The 21,578-nt window shown below is 36.3% G+C and overlaps 2 protein-coding genes across 2 annotated transcripts; one reads left to right on the top strand and one right to left on the bottom strand.

Annotated features, from left to right (window-relative positions):
- Positions 1 to 381: 381 nt before the first annotated feature.
- Positions 382 to 19,219, bottom strand: LOC120340349 (N-acetylgalactosaminyltransferase 7-like). Its single transcript, XM_039408589.2, has 11 exons — positions 18,851 to 19,219; positions 17,996 to 18,423; positions 17,305 to 17,477; positions 16,537 to 16,747; positions 15,405 to 15,587; positions 8,292 to 8,409; positions 7,444 to 7,566; positions 5,625 to 5,729; positions 3,694 to 3,807; positions 2,974 to 3,198; positions 382 to 2,257 (listed from the first exon to the last, which is right to left on the bottom strand). The coding sequence occupies exons 1-11, from the start codon at positions 18,941 to 18,943 to the stop codon at positions 2,126 to 2,128; spliced, it is 1,905 nt and encodes a 634-aa protein (XP_039264523.2). The 5' UTR covers positions 18,944 to 19,219; the 3' UTR covers positions 382 to 2,125.
- On the top strand, positions 12,490 to 14,895 carry LOC120340350 (uncharacterized). The gene is made up of 3 exons (XM_039408590.2): positions 12,490 to 13,346; positions 13,621 to 13,785; positions 14,243 to 14,895. Exons 1-3 carry the CDS (start codon positions 12,522 to 12,524, stop codon positions 14,759 to 14,761), a joined length of 1,509 nt encoding a protein of 502 aa, XP_039264524.2. The 5' UTR covers positions 12,490 to 12,521; the 3' UTR covers positions 14,762 to 14,895.
- Positions 19,220 to 21,578: the final 2,359 nt, after the last annotated feature.

Raw genomic sequence — 21,578 nt, 5'->3', positions numbered from 1 at the left:
AAACGGCTCGGTAACCGGAAGAAAGAACATGGTTAAGCCATGTCAGGTCGTCTTTACTCTCACCCGTGTAAATCCTATTTCAAACTTGCTGTGTCACCTAGCCTTAACTATAGCTCTAACAATAATCAAGGATATCACCAAGATAACAGATCAAAAGTCTTTCTTTTATAAAACGCAAGATTTTCACAATTAGCAGACAAGAGGAAACCTGCTAAATGTACTTTGTAACCAGAGCGAGTCTGTAAAGAGCCTTTCACGTGTTTAAAAATCAACGCCCTGCATTACTTTACCGCAAAATGTCTTTTCCAGCCTCTCAGACTCGTGTCAACCACTTTTACTAAACAGCTTTATGAAAAATATAGAATAAAGATAAAAATACAATTTTTTTGGTAATATATATATTTTATTAGTAGACCAGGAAGATAAAAGAACCTATAAGAGAACCTTGTCGTACTACCTAAAACAAGTTCCGTATATTGTAAACTCGATTAGCTTCAAATACATACGTCACACTCTAAGATGTCACTCTCTTCAAAAATTAAAGTAATAGGCGTCATGCATTTTTGACTACAAGAGAATAGAAAATAAATCTTTGAACAAGAATAAAAACTATCATAATATATAAACAAGAAAGGACGGAGATGCATATCGCAAGTGTATAACGTGTTCAGACGCTTGATAATCTTTTTCGGTGAATGATGTAGTGTAGATATGGTTTCGATAACGAAAAGTTTAACTTCCTGGGATTGAAATTATAGACTTACTACAATCTGGTGTCCAATTTTCGATTGAAAAGAATAAGGCTGGCTAACATCAACCGCCGGCGTACGGGCAGCTAAAAATCTCCGAATCGGATTTGGAAACTAAGGTTTAAAAATTGTGCTAAAACCCGGAGCTTGATTTAGAAGTGGCCCAGGGTCCGGATAAACTTCCTCAGTCCTCACAGAAGCTCCAGTTAAACTACAACACTTTTGCTATTGCCCCCAAAAATTTATACTTTCGTGCAAAGTCGTACAGATATTATATGCTGGAAGAAAGCAAAAAATAGTTCTAAGCGCTTCTTAGTTTCTATCATGTTTGAAAAAATAAAAATAAATAAACTTGACTACAGAATAAAAATAGTTATTTCAGACTTATCACAGATAGATTACTAGACTAAAATGATCAGTTTTAGGTGAATAATGCTCATTAAAAATCATACACAAGGACCTGCTACAAGAAACATAGTTTTGACTGGGTTTGTCTAAAAAGACAACACAATGATAGGCAAAAGGAATTTATTTACTTGTACATACTCGCTTACTTCACACCATTCTCGCTAACCCCGAACGCACGTCAGAAATATCCCCGATAATTCAACAATGCGTCACGATTTTCATCGCTCAATTAAATATGGTAGCAATATGAAATACTCGTAAATCACCATGAATCACTTTTCAAGAGCCTGGTCAGATTACACGCGACGATGTAATGGTAACAGCACCATTGTACTGATTCGCAGAATACAAAGAATTTTGCCGGAAATCGGAAGTGAATAGGATGAAGCTCAATAGGTAATGTGTATATTGGTATCGAACGAATACCATTCCTGAAACTGTGAATTCCGTAGATACCAGTGAATTTGTGACAGAAATTGCGGTATGATAATTAGTTTATTAGTTATAATGGAGGGTATGATAACATTAAATACACCCCTTTTCAATACGGCATTAGATCAAACTTCCAAATCAAATGCCGTCAAACGCGATTAGTTTAAAATTGTACATATTAAAAATAGTATTTACGGAAGCTGCAAAAGAAAAACCGTTTAAAATATTTTCAATAATAATATTAATAAAAAAATTCACACTGAAACACAAAAGCATTATTTCTAATAATATGTATGGTCTATGATAGCTCCAAACTGCGTTGTAAAAGCACTAAAACAGTGACAAAAAGGAAATTCGGTTGTGCATATAAACTAAAAAAGGTAATTCCTGTTTTCACTGGGCATTTTCAAAATATTTTAGATTTTGAAACAAGCCTCGATTTTCAATCCATACTCGACTACGCATGGGCCGTTGCTAACACAAATAACTCATGTTTAGTCGAAGATGGCATTCATTCCGGCACAGGGGATGTGTCATCAAGATCCGACTTGGTTAATTTCCCATTGTTGAGTCTTAGAACCGTTGCAAGGCGACAAAAACACAGTATGTACCAATTCACCGCGATCCAAACATTTTCCTGATGGCGTGTGACGAATTGCTTTGTTCTCCTATTAAAATAGTAATAAATAATTATAAAATAATAATAAGAATGTTATAATCGACTTCTTGTTTCTTTCGGTAACATTATCCAATCAATGAGTTGGTAACGAATAAAAATTAAGTAGCCGCTAAGAATAGATACATTTCAGGCATGATTGCAAACATTGACTCATTTTAGCACTTATAGGTGTTATTTGTTAGTTTTCAATAATGTTTTTGAAGTTCCAAGTATATTTCACATAACTCGGCAGGTGCTCGACCATTTTGGGGTACAACGATAATGTTAAAATGTAAACCAAATTACAGGCACCAACTCGCGAAAACTTGCTGAAGTATAGGAAGAAATTTTCTTGCGTCAAGGAGACATCAATTATTCGAGGCCCGGAACCCTGCCCGGTCAAAACAGATAAGTCGATCATCGAAAGTAAATTCAAGTAAAGTAAATTTACAACGACGGACTGCATAATACATAAATTATCTAGTGCCGCGCAAACTTGGGTTGAATGGGTAATAATGCCTAACACGTGACGTGGTGGGTTCTGAAAACTATTTCAAGCTCAACAAAACTAACACGGTGAGTGTACTTGTTCACGACTTGTTCAGAGCCGAAATTTGTTTCCAAAACGGGATAAAAGGAGAGGTGCTCCTAACATAATAATTTAAAGTAGACCCTTAATTTATTCTCAACTTTTAAATCCATAAAAAACGTTTTGTCCCAACCAACCTCGTCGTGATCCCATTCTTTATACTCAGTTGTATCACAGTGCACCAGAGTAATCATTCCACGTTTACTGGTTACACATTGGTCATATTGCGCCAACTGATTTGCATCCGAGAGTCGAAATAGTTGATTTCCGCCCATACGATGACAGTATCCGTGTTCGACTGCACCGTCCCCGTTTTTGTGGCCCATACTGTCTAAACACTCTTTTGTGCCGATCGCACGAATCTGAAACGACGAGAAATGAGAATGAGGTTTAATGGGATGGTATTCACAATGTTACCACTTGTTCCCTCCAAATAGGACCTTGTGTACACGCGGCCCTGATATGTAATGAACTACTACTTTGGAGGACCAAAATCTTTCCTTTTCGGTACTGTCTACTGATTTTATTACACCCCGAGTGACGTGATGGGTATAATCCCAAAATATATCGGCTATGAACCAACACTCTTACCAATATGCCATCGCATTTATATACACGGTCGTTATTATTTTCAAAACAAGCAGATAGTAATATGACGTATGCCGGCGATCGATTGAAAAATTCGGCACAAAAGGGTAAAAATACCGACCATCGCTTGATAGTGCTACTTTCTGGATGGACATATTTAACAGGCAGTCCAACTTCCCTTATAAAAATAGTAGCGTCGATAGTATTAGCTGCAGCTTTGCTTATTTAGGTCGGGTAACGAATGTGCGAAATGCAAAACGTGGTCTCACCTCTCCCCATTCCTTGTTTTTAGCTGGTAATGGATAGTGTTCTGGAATATCGTAGGCGATGTTCTCGATAAACCATTTAAAACTCTTACAGTTGTGATCTCGTCTGTATTTCACCTGATTATTAAAAGAACAAGGAAAGTGTCATTATTCAATAAATATTATGAACACTTAATATTGTAGAATTTGTGTTATACAGTATGATGTGTATATATAGGGATAAACGATGAGATACTGTCATTATTGAATGAAAATTCAACGTTGTATTGTAATCATAATATAGTTTACCATTGCCACTGCAGAATGCAGGATGAGAATAGAAAATAAGCATTTCGATTTCTAAGGCGACACATTTCAAATTATAGGAGACATTATAGGAAGCGTTTGAGAGACCAAGAGCTGATGAAACAATAGAGAATTTCAACGCTGTATTGGGCGACGGAAACGGAAGGCATGTGGCATACATGGAGGAAATGGCACCGAAATTCCAAAACCTACCATCTAAACTATTATATGAAAAAGTATATTGTTAGGCAATATACGACAGGAAATGCTTATTGGAGAAAGAGTGCATAATATTGCGTAAATAAATAAGAAAAGTCGCTGCTATTTGTGAAATGTGTAATCGTTATTGGCGTTGCTACTACTCTAATAGCAAGCGAAGATTCGAACAGCCGGTTATCGTAATACTCTGCCTGTAAATATATAAGTATATAAGTTTAGGATATAAATTTTGGAGCAAAAAACATTGCTCGCATACAATTTTTTAAAATTCTTAAATTTCGAATTTTCTCCAGAATGAAATTGCCTTGCGAACTACTAAAAGTTAGTAAGTAGAGCAGTGAAGATTTTTTTATTTATATTATTCATATTTTGATTACTAATGTAATTACAAGAATTATTTCATATGAAACTCCGATTTCCCGATTTCTTTCCTAGAAATAATTCGAATTTCTAAATTTAAAGTTAATTGGAATTAAAAAAACTTACCACTCAAGCAAAAACCTCAGTAGGTGTTTAGCTGCTTTAGTAATAAATAACTTTTCCGGGTAGCAGGCTAGGTGCGGCGGATTATGTATAAATAAGAGTTTTGGAGTCTAGTTTTGTGTAACATCTGTTATTAGAATTGTAATGCGGTAGCGCTCAGGGAAACAGGTTTTTTGCAGTGGCTATGTATAATGTAGTGCGACTGTAGTGACAAGACTAACTACACTACACGTGCAACATGTAAGCGCGCGAAAAAAATCACATGGTCTTAAAAGCACGTTTATATCCCATCGCGACGCCGCTTTCTAAACATCTTTGAATTTTCATTTGTCTCGAAGCCTCAACCGAAAGCGGTAAAGCTGCATTTGAATTTGTCTTGAGGTGGTCAAGTACGCCACATTTGCGTAATTAGATATCTATTTTAATAATAACATTGGTAACTGATTTATTACTAGTGTAAATAAATGTTAAGAACTGAAATGACGAAAGGATATGTTGACGATGATACCTCGCCAGAATGTATTCACTCGACGGCCGTTTCCAAGGATTACCAAGAATGGAATTTTCGAAACAATAAAACAATTAGGACCGTGGTTGTCAGTGATGTGTACAACAACATGCACGAAGCTGTAGCGCTGGAGAATACTTCGTGTGAAGAAAAAGACAATTCAAATTTCGCGGAAATGGAAGTATCTCCAAGCCTTGAAGTGATGGACCTGGACTATATAACATACTGAATACTGATTGAACATTTCTAAGCGTGCTAATGTTAAGAAACATCTTTTCCATGCTACTTCCTGCAGTTTCGATGTTGTATGATTTTGTATCTGTTTTTCAAATTACGGTTATTTTCTAACATGGAAGAAAATTTCGAATGGAAATAAACGAATTTCTGAAGAGTGGCTGACAATCTAACCGTTAGATAGATATATTCTATGCGGATTTACCTGTTCAGAGATATCACCATACGGCATATTGATAGTTTCTGGTCGACTTGCATAGAAATATTCCTTGTATTCATCCCACCAAGTTTCCACCACACGAATGTAATTCTAAACGTAGAACAAAAAACAAAATGGCGACAACTTGTTTACGCAAAGGGGAATACAGGCACTCATTTATAGGAAGGAAATAACTGTAATGTTCTGTCTTTCTCCTGATATCTTTCATTATGCTTATCTTAGGCTACGCTAGGGAAAAATAGTATGGGAAAAATAGTAATAACCGAATAGAGATACCCAGATAAAGTAAAACAGTGGGGGACGAACAGCACGAAAATATTAATTTAAAACCACGATATGGAACTGTACTGCTTAAGCGTCGTAACTAACTCTGATCCGAGAGGAGTCTCCATTACTCCTAGTCCTAAGTGAGTATGAAACACCTTGCTTTGGGCACATTCTATTGAATATAAATACGCGATCACCATTTTAATTGCATCCGGTTTACAATAAATGAAATTTGCTTTAAGGAATATGCTTGAGAACAAAAAAATTAACTCATTTAAATTAAATTGATTTCGATTAAAATAAACTACCAACTGACTACGACTGCGAAAAAATATTCCCTTATATATTAAGTACTAAAACCGTTATTACCAAACTCGGGACTTTATTATTATCTCGGACTACGTTTGATTTCGTAATTCAGAAAGTCCAAGTACATAATACACGCGGAGCTGACGAGCGATAATTGGTCGACGCTGTATCTCGATCAAACACGATCGTTGGAGCTAAAGTAAGACGACATTCGCATATTATGCTTGGTCTGGTATGAAATCTGGCGCGTGTTAATGTGAAACAGAGCACAATTTGCCATTCCACAAGTATTATCTATTCCTGCATGTTCGTTATGGAATAAGCGAAATGTTTTATTCCTCGCTTATATCGTGCTTAGCAAATATTACATTTCTTTTAAAATGTAACAGCTGGAAGAAGACACTTACATGTTCCATCACATGTTTGCCTTCATTTCATTTACCGCCACTCAAGTGGAGGCACAGCAAATGCTAATAAAATGGATAAAATATATATTTAGGATGAAAAACATTATTGTCAATTAACATGACCGGATAATGAACTTATTTAGTAATAGTTATATACGCGAATCAAATATACCCGAAATATTTCACTCTGAACGAAGTTTAAATTAAATTTCAATCAAAATTAAATATTTTCTGCAAGTCGGTAGGTGATTCTTCATCCAATCATGCCAGGGCGTACCATAACTTAGTCGCAGCGCAGGTTTGCTGTTGCAGATTATAATTATCAAAATTGGAAAGAATTTTCAAGGATACGATCTATTTAAATTTGTGTATAAGCGTATAATAGAAACTTGGGCCATTCAGTGGAATACTGAACTGGCAATTTGAAAGAAATTACACCACACGGATGACGGCAGATCAGTAAAAGTCAATCACGAACAATTCATTCACAGTCCCGTCTCGTGATTTGGAGTGCCGCATAAACGCATTCGACAGATTTAATGCCGCCGATAACAACGATGAACAAGCGTGTTTGTTTTTCTTCGGTAAATCGCTCTCTTTTTCCGAATTGCGTGAATCTGGTTCGAATCAATTCGATTCGTAAATCTATAAGTGGCATCCGTATTTGTAACTCATTTCATTTGGCGCTTATTCGTCTTAGACCAAAACCTCAATCTTAGGCGAACTGGAGATAATACGATTTACCTATAAATATCAGTAAATTAAACGTGTTTTGTTACATTTTAAAGCTAATCTAATATCAGAAAAAAAAACAAGCTTACCCTCAGACTTGGATTTGAAGGAACATAGTCTGGAGGAGGGTTCCCACTCCAACCAGGCAATCTGTATATATGGCCCACCCTTGAACATGGTACAAAAAGTACTTCACCGCCACACATCCATATCTAAAATAAATTGCAAGTATAAGATATGACCGCTGATGCTAAAAGATATCCCATGTCGTTTTAACCTATTGTACATAGGATTTACATTGGTATTGTAAAAAAAACGATTCGAGATGATTTTAGAACTTTTATGTTTCCGGGTTTCGGAGTGATCAACGCAAAGTTAGTAAAGAATTGCAACCGAGGTGGTCGGGTTCCAGATTGTAGATTGAAGACTACACTAAATTCCGGTTCTGACTTATGGTTAACAAATTCTTTTGACTCCGACTCCGGTTCCCAACACAGGGTTTAAAGGGGTTCTGAGGAAACTTCGAATCCAAACTCCGGGGAGACCAAATTGTGATTACAAAGAATGTAGTATGCAAGGTCTACTGTAATCGTCTCTAGGGAATGTCATCTCAACTCCTTATTAGTTTCTGTCGGAAATATCGACATTCATTTCAGACTTTATTATAAATAAAAAAAAACAGTCCCGTCACTGGGTTAACTGTAAACGGTTTGATCGCATTTCTTAACCCTCATCCCGCCTAGGCTTGCATACTTAATATAAAAACGTACTATAACGTAACATAGGTAATATAAAAATTTGGTTTCAGATTTAGGTGCAGAAGAATTTTAATCATTGTGAATGCATCCCATATCAAAAAATATACGTTCACCTCATCAATGAACCTTATCATTACGAGACAAATAAACATTTATTCATACAGTATGACGATTCTTACCTTGTATGAAAGTTCAAAATTTTCTCCACCCCAGATTTCCAAACCAGGATCATAAAGGCCGATTTCGAAGAAATAATCCCGCTCGATCGCGAACAAACCTCCCGCCATCGCAGGTGATCTGATAAAAATGATGAATAATGAAACACAAGAACATATAGTATTTTTGTCTTTATGTATGCACTTTTTTTGAAAAAAAGAGGGCGCATAAAATTGTCTGGTGGCACGTTTTGCAGTGTGACAATATAGCCGGGATGCGTTTTGTGAGTAGCACGCCTGATCTATGTCGTTTTTATAATGCAGTCGTAGTCGAGCATTGAGATTTTTATTTTATGTTAGCAGATCACGTTTGAAAGGTGAAAAAAAACCTGCGGCATCCACTACTGATTTTTTTACTTTCATACAATATGTTAGCGGTGTTTTTAAAGGGGTCTCGTGATGGGGCCCAATTAGAGGTTCCAAATGGACATAAAGGTGAAGAGCATTAAATTCTATTATAGAGTATCAACTTTCTATGTTTAGAGGTAGGATCTGAGAATCTCAAATCGCATTTGGTGATAATAAAAATGCATGTGAAATATAACAGCAGCAACTTGCATGGCGGTCGACAGAACGAAAACGCGTGGGGTAAATCTAGCAAACACGGCCGTTTGCAGATTAAAACAGGACCAATTTTCAGCGCAATGGACCTTTCCCCGAGCATCTACTACCTTGTTTACTTCGTGACATTGACCAATCAGCAAGATGCAAAAAGTGACGTAACAGTGTTCCCTTTTCGCATCCGCTCAGACACTTATCTCACTCAGACAGATTTTCAAGCGTGGTCGTAAACATTACCTAGTTTTCGCGTTTTTACTCCATTCTTTAGTTTTCTGTTGTGTTTCGGAAACTTAAATATAAATCAGATAATCCAATGTCACTCGGTCGTCCTGGGAGTTTTAATTAAATTGCAGTAATAAAAAATTAGTGTAGAAATAGTTGTGATAGACTAGGCTAAAATTCTTTACCGGTACTTTTAAAAAACAGATTGTTGTATGCGATGAATCATAATGATGGTTTGAAACACATACTTCATTTTACAGGCGCCAACTCGCAAAAGTATTCTTAAAATAGCCCCGAAAATTTTGCAACGATAAATTATAGGAAGAATTTTTCGGGGGTCAAAGGTCGGGGAAAGGTCCATATGGAGATAATTTTACTACGCAAATAAGTGCTCAGCAAGCGAGTTGCTTCTTGAAACCAGACATGGTATTGTCTTCGTCAACTTCGGATTTACGAAAGTTCGACGCCAGACTGTAGGGAATTTCAAGGTAGGAATCAATTTACAGACAATTTCAATTTATATCTAAACAAGCAAGTAATACACAAATAAAGTGCGTATACAAGTTCGATGAACCATTGCAGAACTACAACAGCGCTCCCGAAACTGAAACTAATTTTATTTCTCATTTTCGTTAACGTGGCCCATGACTTATCTTCGAATCCGTGATTATAATCGTCTTGAAACTCATTTAATCCAAATACCGCATGTATGGCTTACAACCTGTCCATATCGTAATTGTGCGTATGTGTGATTTTTAGGAAAATGTACCCGCCTTAAAAAGTAATCTTTTTCGTAGCATTTTTATGGTAAAAATAATAAATAAAATAGCCCTAGTTGGGATAATTAGTAGTCAAAAATGCGCATCGTATTGTACATAATCATAGCGGGTTTCACTCAATCAAATCAAGACTTATTCGGAAGAGCAAGCGATACGCCAAAGAAGGCAATACATATAACATTGAAGGGAATACATCTCTTACCAATGAGATATCTTTATCTGAGAGCGACATCGGGCGTTTCGTCTAGTACTCCACTCAACGAGCATCGATTAATTCCCATATATGGGCATTGTTATATGCTACGCGCCGTTGACCAAGCGTTACAGAAATGTGTAAACTGTGTGCCTCCAACTCTCTATCACACACACAAACACCGCGCATTGACGTTTCAAGCATATGAGTGCGTGTGCAGTAAAAGAATTAGCTTTTGACAATAATTTTGCGAGCGCATGGCAACAGCGTATGAATGTCGTAGGCTAATAAAGATGTATGAAGTCGTTGAAAGTGTTCATCGATATGACAGAAAAGAGCTGGCAGTTGACAGCGACAGAGTAAAGTCAGAAACAACTAGTACATATCGTCAAAGCAACCTAATCCTGGCAGTAGTTTTATGTCGTCAGGACGTAAAATAGTGTATTGACGCTCAACAAACTATATGTACTAGAAAGTTGAGACCATGTATCATAAAAAGTATGTACAAAAGTGGTATAATAATATTCACTCAAGATACAACTGCAAGCAATATATATAATCGTCTTTTCAAGGTAAATACACTACAAACTGGCATAAAAAGGACTTTACAATTGGGCCAGTTTTGCTTAAAATCGATTATATCTGGTAGTACGTTTTTTGTCACCGTTAATGGTGATACATCAGTAGACAATATATGGAAACATATAGGTCAGGTCAGCCAGCGGAAGCTACAAAAATTGTGTCAAAATTTAAAACCAATTATCGCCTTATATGGCGCTTTTAAGCCATAACGCTGTTTCCGCTGGAAGTAGAAATACTAATTGTTGACGATATGTTGAAATGGACTAAAAATTAAGTTTTGAATAATTAAACGAACGCATTTGTAAAAGTCGTTTATGGACTTATCATTTTTGTTCCCAAAAATAAGAATTTTTGAGAGATAATTGAGTAAAACTTCAGCTAATAAGTGAGTTTTGAATTTTTACAAATTCATTCCCGCTTAAGACTAGTCCTAAATCCTTATATGGGTCAATGCGACTTATTCGTACAGGCGACATTCGTATATGGAACGGACTTTTATGGCAGATTGGCTTATCTATAATGACTTGCTTCAGAAAAGAATGCCAAATTTAGACAGTTAGAATGATATCCTAGAGTTTTTGAATTTGTTTTTTGGTAAATGTAAAGTCATGAACAACAATAACGAAACAAGTGACGATTGAGCCAAATGTCTTTGAAAATTTATTGTAGTTTTTTTTTAACCACGAAGACGCGCGCTGATGACTTGAATAAATACGATTAATGTAGCTGAGATAGAAAGAATAGAAAGTCGAAAATTATCAAGCAAGAACACGATGATTAAAGAGCACGATAATATGTATGAGTTTCATGCTGGGGTAATCAATTCGGTTTTGTTTCTTGTGCTGACACTTAGGTATTGTACATCGCTCAGTTTAGTTACGTCGATTAACTCTAGCTGGTTACGTACCACGTTCTGAGCAACATTATTGTGATGGTCGCACTCGCAGGTTATCTAATTCTGGCGTTTTATAAATTAAATGACAACGGTATATATTATTTAAAACAATTGGTTTCAAGCATATATTTGCTGATGGAAACCTATTCCGGGAGTATCAAGGGCAGCAAAAATTCTGTCGTCGAGTGATCAGTCATCGTATTACCTATCTGACAACCTATATTACCATATAAGGTCGATGATTTGAACAGATCGAAGGTGATCGATCACGTGATAAGGTCATTTCGTCGCCCGTAAGCCTTAATTAACAATGTCGAGTGTTTAATCGATTGTATGTTGATGAACGTTCAACCCGATGCGGCCTCATAAAATAGATTAGTTGTCATATTTGAAAAAACAAGAACTACAATTTTGTCTATAGTGGATAAGATAAAATCAAATGAAGATTATCGGAATTAAGAAAACAGAATAACGCGATTATTTGGCTTGAACGTTATCATCCAGGGTGTACATCCTTTTACTATTTGCACTTAATCAATCGAATGCGTCCCACCCGCCAAATTTGGAAGTGTTTACAAACGGATCGCGAATGAATCTTGCCTCAATTGGCGGCCAAGCTTGCTTGATTGTAACTACTGGTAAGGACAAAAATTTTACTAATATGGTTGAATGAAAGAATCCCAACAGGCCGATGAGTCATCGATTACGAATTCATTGAAGACAATTCTCAATTCATAAATATCTGGAGGTGGGCACAAGTTGGTAATCGCCGTGTCATTCCTTTAATATACGGACAATACTGTTTATGCTTGTATGTTAAGTCAAATGGGAAACCTAACATCTTTGATATTAAATTGGATGCTAACTTATTAAACGTAATCAGGATATAAAATAAGTCGGCCACATAGAAGTAATTATTTAAATATTTTTTTTCTGCAGTTATAATAGAATAGTAAATAATTATGGCCGGGGACACGGGAAGTCCTCAATGCCAACCTACAGATTTAAGCATGAAGTCGAATCGTGACAACAGCATACGTGAGTCTGAAAAATTAAAAGCGTACGATTACGTCACCGAGAACATACACAAATCCCGCTTTAAGTTCAAGACTGATATGGCGGCGTATTACGCAACATTTGATAAGCCTTTCGACTTAACAAATAACAAATCCGTCATCACGAAAACACCTACAGCTGAAATGAACGATCAAGCTATTAGAAATGCAATTACAGCGATAACTCAAAGTTTAACCCCGACGAGTGCGTCTTGTTTAACTAAAGAAGGTGGTATTTCTGGCAGAACGCCTTCGGATGAAGAAGTATTTGTATATTCTGGTAACCTTAGAACTACGGGTGTCGTTCGCACTGGCGGTGCGTCATCCTCTCGAAGCCCAGATGTCGAAATCGTGGAAAGAGACCGGGTGTTTCGTCGAACAGTCTTGACGCCAACAACACCAAGCGATTCTGGAAGTACGTCTTCAAATTTAGATGCAACTCGTTGGCGACTACCAACGACTGACCGCCCTCAGTATTTGGATTTACGAGACGTTGTCGAAATCCGGGAGACGTCACCAGATAGTGGGTTGGGATCCGCCACGCCAGTTTATTCAACGGCGGGCTCGACCACGTCACCCGAAACACCTAGCGGTATACCGAAAAATGGAAAACGACGTAAAAGAAAACTTGGGCCCGGGAGAGGATGGAAATTCCACGATTTGTCAACCGATGGCGGATCTAGTAGAAAACGTACCTATGCCCAAAACAAGTTGGAAATCGGAATACTACAGGTATGCATACATACAACACATATTTTGATGCCATAATACAGACTACACATTTACATAGCCCCTTGCAAATTCTCCATTCCATGAATGAATTTTAAACAGAGGCTTTACCATAAAGTTTAGCGATTACTGATATAATAGTTTTCAACTGACATGGTAAGCTGGTATCAGAGCTGCAGCCAGAGACAAAATTGAATTCCTCTGAATTAAGAGTTTATTTTCTAATTACAACAAAATGCTAATAGCCAATAACCAACTATTTAATTGAATTTTTTAGAGATTTCAGGATCATGTCTGTGTGAAATCAGTGCCAACACCAGATGGAAGTAAAGATAAACTAATAATTGTCGAACCGAGTGAAATAACTGATAGTGATTTGGTTCGTTGCGGGACTTCATTGAGATTATTGTTTGACAAAGATGCAGGAATATATAAGTTACAGGTAAGGGCTTATTTCCAAATGATATTAACAGTTATTGTTGAAAATGAATACCATTTTCAAGCTTTGCAATGATCGAATTTAAACCTTTTTCACAATACTCAAAAATCTGCAAAGAAAGAGGCTAAAACCTAATTATCTATATCCAAAAACATTCTTAATAATGGAATATATTTCAGATAGTGATTAAATTGTATTTAGAGATTAAGTGAAAGCTTTTTCAGTCACTGTATCTGTAAGACTACCATTGTTCAAAATGCTAATTTTGATAAATGTTGTTAAATTACTCCTATAAGCAAGAATTCAAAATATTGCATATAATCAATTCCCAATTGGTTCATACATTTGTTTCCATTTTAGATATCCCTGAACAACTAACTAGTAGTCCAATTTGCCATAATGATACTGATCAGCTTCGCAATATCTAGCCTATCTTATATATTTCTATTATTTATTGCAGCTTTTACCATACACACTCGAAGAAGGTCCGCTCAGTGACCACGAAAGAGTACTTCAAGCAGTATCAAAGATGCTGGGATTTAACAATGAAGTTTTATGTCCAAGCGCCTTCAATGCATTGTACAAAGTAGGAAACAACATTATTTTTGGGGACAGCAGTGGCGAAAGTGAACAATATCCAAGGGAATTACAAAACCAAGTAGGAAGGACGCTTTCATTAGGGGCAGCCGATGCCAATTCTGTAAAACTTTCTGTTCCATTGAATTTAAAGCAACAAGTTGCCAAATCTCCAGCTCACCAGAGAGACGCGTTGTTATGGTCATTGAACAGTGAATTGACAAGATATAACAAAGTGATCGCGGGTGCAGTTGCTGCAGGAAGAAAAACTTGTTTGATGTGGCACACACCAAACAGAGGGAATGTAAGCGGAAGACCTCCCAAAAAATTTACTCCAGTAACTAAATGGTGTGTAAACTGCAGACCGAACCCACCATCACAATCTTTGCCAAAGACTACATGACAAGAGCAGTGTTGGTAGGTGCCAAATTATAAAAACCAACGGTACATTTTACTTTTCCCACAAATGAGCATGGCTGAAATCTATTTATCATGATTTTCACATTTCAGTTTCGTATTAAAAATTATTCAAATAAAGCTGTAGATTTTTGTTAGTAACACCAAATGCACAGGTTCGCAATCGGCCAGGCCATAGGTTTTACGGTAATAACTATGCTGCAGCGGGACAATCATATAAGATAATCATGTTTTGTTTAATTCGTGAATCACATCCCATAAAATTACTGTCTCACAGTTAGGGCACAGGCTTTATTTTCCTTCAAGAACGAAGTGGTAATGAAATTTTATTCGCACAATTTTATGATAGAATATCAGAGGTCACCCGAATCATTCCTAAGCAGGATATTCGAAAAGACTTGATGGCATGCATTACTGTCATTTTCAGAGAGAAATATTCCAAAAATAATATATACAGAAAAGCAGTGTCCTTGCAAGTTTACACTTTTAAATATGCAGAAAATAATCATGGGTTATTCAAGAAGCCAGTTGCTGATTATTTTCTGTTCTGAAGAAATGGTCGATCCAGTATACCCAATTTCCATGTGCCTAAAACCTTGATTAAATTGCTAAATAAAACAAAACCTCACCTGTAGGGATCAGTTTTGTGTTCCCTCCTTTTAATTTCTTCTTTTGTGATTGGTGTGCGTTTCCACAACATACTCCAGTCCCATGCACCTCTGGCAAAACCATCCAAGTTACCACCAGCTTGACCAGTGAAGGTGTAGTCTCTCCCGCTAATTACATCAATGAGAGGTACAGTTGTAACCATTCTAAAAGACAACACAAAATGTTAAATGTAATGGACATTGATTTAATCGTATAAGGTGACTCAAAACAAAACAGAGTTCCAATGAATTTAAAAAAAAATGATGCGTCGTGTTTTTTTGGGGCTACCCTGCTGTATTATCTCTATACTCATTCATATGAAATGTTCTGGGAGTCATGCTGCACACCAACAAATCGCCTACAATAGTTATCTTCACTCTTGCTATGGCTTTTTTGCATTATATGCCTACGGATCTACCAGCACAAAAATATAGAAGAAGGATAAGTAGTTAGTCCCGGAGAAACCAAATAATCAGCGCATATGAAACATTCTTTTGAAAATATTCACGATGGATGTTGTAAACTAAAAGTGAAACCAAAATTGCAAAATGCATGAGAACAGTCAGCCATGAATACTTGGAATATCAAAATTAATGAAGCATATATAATTACCAGTATGCACTATAAAGTGGGCTAGAATAATAGTAAAGCATGGCAAATCTCATTTGTCATTTCTGTATGTGGCAGAAATCCTGAAGTTTTTACACTTGATGCAATACATATTTGAGTTCAATGAGGTTGAACATAGCTAGTTTCTCAGATTTGAGAGGTTCTAAGCATACATATTTCCAATTTAATTCATCGCGCATGCTCAAAATAAATTCAATTCAAATAAGTGTGTCAAAAATTACTGCAATCAAATTTCAAAGAGAGTACTTGTTTATAAATATTTTCTAAAATTAATCCCATTTTAACATTTGTGTGCTTCAATTGTGAAAGAGGTGTTGAAATACAAAGTGATATAGTTGTTTTAAAATATCAATGACATATTGGACATTGGGAGTGATATTGATTCAGATGTCCAAAAAAATTTCGCATGGAGTAATTTAAAAATAAAGCAATTTTACTGTAAACATTGACATTCTGATAGACTAGAAAACCGCGATCACCTACCTGTTCATTGCTATAGGAGTAATGAGTGGTGGTAACCAATTATACCCACATTCACAGTGTGCATCAAGATAAACTAAAACTTTGCCAGCCGATGCTTTTTTGGCTCCTATACTTCTTGCACGAATCAAACCTTCTCTTCTTTCATTTCTGAATAGTTTGACAAGACCATCCCACCTCTGAATGTAATCTTCAAGTCTTTTCTTAAGGTGTTCTAAAAATAGGAGTTGAAGAATTGGGCAAATGCAATTGGTTATGGGCAAAGATATGGTATAGTCAAACTATCAAAGTTTTTTATTAGGTATTGAACCTGTCAGGAATTCCAAAACAATGTCTGCATCTAGGTTTGACAGTATACAGACTCCTTTACAAGACAAGGCACATTGACATTTAAATATCAATGTTTACATCTCATTTCTGATGAGTCTTTTAATAATAAAATAATTTCATTCAATTGAATTATTTTCGAAACTGTGAACATGTAATAACTGAAATGATGTTGATTGTGGGATTACAAGGATTCTGCGACCAAGGTTCAAATATTCGTTAGCCAGGAGTCATTTTCAATGACCTGGAGTTTGGTCTCGCATGTGGCTTTTCTCTGATTCCAAATTGATAAATAAAATGTTGTAAAAATATTTCTCTTGCATCTGCTTCCTGCTGCACATTTGAGAACAATATAATTCAAAATATATCTCATTTTTACTTTTTCCACTCAAATAAATCACTCATCCCGTTATTCAATTTTGTTCACCCCCTATCAATTCTCACCTTTATTGCTGCGATCATCAATCATCACAACTTCAGCTAGTAATTCTTTAGGAGTAAAATTCACCACAGAATGAATTGTTCTCATAAGTGTTGACCAACCTTCATTATGAAATACAATTACGACACTGACTGTCGGCAAATCTTTTGCTGGTGCATAATTCCAATGTTTACATCTGCAACAAAAAAGAAAATATTATCAAGTTTGTGTTTCTTTTTTTCTATTTATAACTCCAAAACAATCCCCCATGCCGCTTATGAATGATTGTGGTAACAGCACCCCAAAATAGAGATTTCAGGTCCATGGGTTGTCATATTCTCAAACGGGACATATTAAAATAGGTAGGATATGTGGACATGGGAGAATTTGTTACACACCAGAAGTAAATTCTTTGAGCAAAGTTAAGATGGACCATTGAAATATCAGGAGGTGGAATTTGCATGAAAGTTACCGTAAGTCATTATTATCAGAATATGTCCAAGTTGATAACCATATAGTTTTCTGTTTGAAGGAAATTTGTAAGTGATATAATATAATACAGTAATAATATCCTTTTCGAGAAAAAATGGTCATATCCAGTATATAAAAGTTGATTTTAAAAAAAGATCATATATCAAGTAAACTCATTTTACTTATATGATTATTGACGCAGCTGTGTAAGCTTATAATTGTATTAGTAGTAATAGTACTCACTCTTGATGCCTTAGATCTTTAGGATATCTGTCCATTGATATTTTGTCACTGTTGACCATATTGAAACCAAATTCTTTAATAGCTGCATCAACAGCATCTTTTTCTTCACTTGTGTGACTAACAGCCACACCATATTCCCCTGGTCCCCTATGAGTTGGCAATTCTAATTCATAATTTCCAGGCACTCGCCAATTGAGTGTAGGTCTTAGATGTGAAACGTCCACTTTTTTGCGATCCTCTGGATCTTTTGCAATAGGCACTATTTGCTGTTGAATATCTTTTTCAAATGTTTTTACTCCGCCGTGTTTAACGTCAACTTCCATTCCAGGAATATGAGGAAAATTGATTTCATCACCAAATTTACTTTTTCTACCCTGATTTGAGTCCAAAAGGCTATCTGGTAACAGTCCACTTCTTGATTTTGACATCTGAATAAAAATGAAAAATTTATGAAGCAGGACATAACGAACGAGACAAACTACTACTGTATTATAAAATGTTTATAGATGATTCACATCCACCATCAACCTTATGCATTCAAACGTTACAGCCGGCAGGGACTTTCAGCCCACAGACCTTTTAGATAACAAGGTGGCATTGGACGATTTGAGTAAGGAGTTCGATTTTCAGTCGGCTTGGGAGTTGTTTAAAATAATAACATAATATATAAGTTAAGTGTAACACAAATAACAAGGAAGTAGTTAATTCTGCAATTGTTGTAGGTTTAAAATTCATTTTAGACTCCTGGCTGTGCTGGTTTGTAGGAAGAAAAGGGTGAGTTATGGCAGAATACTCATGCTTAAGTACTTACAGACTCACCTTTGAAAATAAAAATGAATAGTAGAAAAAACTCACCTGCGATATTTCATCCCAATAAAGATGATAAACAGCAAAAAAGCAAACACATACAATAACGACTTTGACAACGTTAGATCCTCTAATCCTCATAGTTGTAGGATATTGTATTATTTGTTTTCACAAAGTTTTTATTCTTTTTAAATGTGAACTCTGGATTCTTGGGATCTGCGTATACAGAGCCGGGGTGTAGGCTAATGTGACAAGACTACAAGAGCGAGAAAACCGTCTTGAATGCATGAAAAATGTAATACCGGTAGTGAAAGGTTTGAATAAACATAAGCACAAACAAGTTGAGAACGGACAAAAGCCCAAAAAACAAACCAAAACTGCCGATAACGTCTCTATCTTTATATCCGGTTCTTCGTGGCAGGCTGGCAGTGGCATGTATGTCATGCTTGAGACGTGGTTCGGAATAGGCGTCACAAAGGTCCGACCAAAATTGCAAGAATCAATATAAAGCAAAAATACAAATACTATTAATTTTGACATTGTTAAAACAAGATACTGAATGAAACAAACAAAACATACAAAAGAAATGCCTGGAAAACCAGGTGAGTTCAATTGCGAGATGAACAAATGAACTTCCGAGAAAATTCTGAATATTGAGTTGACCCCGACAAAAGTCGATACTAACAACCATGTAGAACCAGCGAATCCACATGTAGTAGAGGGAGGAACATCTCGTAATTAACCCATTGAGGCCTCATGATACACTTGAACAGCGCAGAATTACGATAATTTCAAGTCGAAGGAGCTTTGAGTCCATTTAACTTAAACATATCAGAATCGGTGTTTCTGTTTCTCAAATATTTGGGTCAGAGGTTCGACCGTAAACACGTGTACAAGAGGTGAGAAGGTGAGCGTTGTAGATATCTTTGCAATCAGTCAGTAGTTTATTTTATCACAAACCGAAAGTAAATAATGGACAAACATAATCAAGAAAGACAAAAAATTGCATTTCATAAACCAGAAATGATAACTCCGCGTTGGCCCGCAGGTGCGAATCCCGCGGGGGATAATTACGGTACGTGCGAGAGGATATCTTTTCACCTCGCCGCCGTATGGTGGTTTACGTAACCGCTGGATAGTTGCTTCCATTTCTTAAAGAATCACGAGATTTTTGTAGTCAATTGATCAAAAATTACAACACAGTTTTATTGTAAATGTATAAGGAATAATACGTATAAGGAAACCATGCATTTTTTTGGTAAGAAGTATCCAGAAAACGCTAGTATACAGCGAAGTCAAAGTCCGCTGAAAGTCGATAGCAATATTCCAGATTCCAGAACCCAAGAAGGAGGATATCGCAAACAAATGAGGAAGAAAAAAAAGAAATGGGAATCTACTCTCCAGCGGCGAAAACATTCAAACTGTGTAGGCCAGAAGCTAGAGGTTACAGAAGAGCGGGATTTATTACTGTTTCTACAATGAACTCCCCGTGAAACACAACGAATCAATTGTGGAGTCGTGTTCACACGTTTCGCATTTTGCCCTCTCGACATTTCTTGATCTAAGAAAGTAGTTCAACACAAAATGGCCACTTTTAAAGCGCTTGAATTCCACTTTAATGGCTTTTAAATTTAGTCGGTTAAAATACATAAACCTGACTCAGATAAAAAGATTTATTTCGGTTCAAATATCTATACGCAAAAGGGTTCAGTTTCTTACTGAAAACATGCACAGAACTTATTTTTAGTTTCAGGTGGTACATTGCCCCAGACCTGTACACCCATATACTTCAAAGATGTTTTGTCCACCTCAGTGAACACTTGTGGAGTAAAGAAAACCTTGTTTCTTTGGGACCTGGTGCAGTAATTGTGCACTTTTTTTAATGGGGTGAAATAATGTTTAAAAACAGGAGGGACAAGGTCATTTTCATACCGATGCATGAACTTTGCTATTTCTAGCGTATGCATATCAGACAGCTGTAGGAATTAATACTGGTAGTAGAGCTGCAAATTAGTTACACGAACTTTCTCTGCAAATGCCATACTTCGTAAAACTTTATTTTGCAAAACATGGACTGGCTGTAAGGAAGACCTTGATGCTGAGCCTCAACTTAGCAGACCATATTGCAGACGTGAGTGAAATAGACTAAAATATACTAATTTAAGTGTTTTAGATTTCAAAATATGCCCTAACCTGTAAAATATTCCAAGAGTTTGCGATAATTTCTTGGATAACTCGGCAATATGTGGCTTCCAACTCAGTTCGTCATCAATTGTAATTCCCAAATATTTAATGGATTTTGTTTGTTCTATAACGTTGCTGCCAATGCCAACTCTAAATGTGGAAATACCATGCTTTTTATCACAGAACAACATAAATTTTGTTTTAGAATAATTTGTTCGCTTTAATCCAATAATCGACCTTCTGGAGTTCATGATTCACCACAGTTTGGAGTTCTAAACCACAGGATGCTGATTTAAGCAGAGAAGTATCATCGGCAAATAATGTCGAATAAAAAGTAGATGCCAAAGGTAGATCGTTTATGTAGCATAGAAATAACAGCGGGCCAATCGTGGAACCCTGGGGGACCCCACATTCAATAAGGCCCATTTCAGAGATACAATCCCCATATTGGACATATTGTTTGCGGCCACTTAACTATGATGCAATAAGATGATATGCCTTTCCTCGAATGCCCTAATGATATAACTTATCTAGTAAAATTAGGTGGTTAACAGTATCAAAAGCTTCCGCAAGATCCAAAAAGATGGCACAT

This window comes from Styela clava, chromosome 14, assembly GCF_964204865.1.
Source record: "Styela clava chromosome 14, kaStyClav1.hap1.2, whole genome shotgun sequence".
Taxonomy (NCBI): domain Eukaryota; kingdom Metazoa; phylum Chordata; class Ascidiacea; order Stolidobranchia; family Styelidae; genus Styela; species Styela clava.
Note: the sequence above shows the minus strand (reverse complement) of the source record. Positions and strands in the feature narration are given on the sequence as shown.

What these genes read in the sequence shown, in the direction of transcription:
- LOC120340350 (XM_039408590.2), top strand. Translation starts at nt 12,522, where the DNA reads ATGGCCGGGGACACGGGAAGTCCTCAATGCCAACCTACAGATTTAAGC. An exon ending in TGGAAATCGGAATACTACAG is followed by an intron (nt 13,347 to 13,620) that starts GTATGCATACAT and finishes TGAATTTTTTAG; the next exon opens with AGATTTCAGGATCATGTCTG. An exon ending in CAGGAATATATAAGTTACAG is followed by an intron (nt 13,786 to 14,242) that starts GTAAGGGCTTAT and finishes TATTTATTGCAG; the next exon opens with CTTTTACCATACACACTCGA.
- LOC120340349 (XM_039408589.2), bottom strand. Translation starts at nt 18,943, where the DNA reads ATGAGGATTAGAGGATCTAACGTTGTCAAAGTCGTTATTGTATGTGTT. An exon ending in ATTGGGATGAAATATCGCAG is followed by an intron (nt 18,424 to 18,850) that starts GTGAGTTTTTTC and finishes ATTTTTATTCAG; the next exon opens with ATGTCAAAATCAAGAAGTGG. An exon ending in CACAAAACTGATCCCTACAG is followed by an intron (nt 8,410 to 15,404) that starts GTGAGGTTTTGT and finishes CATTTTTATCAG; the next exon opens with ATCACCTGCGATGGCGGGAG.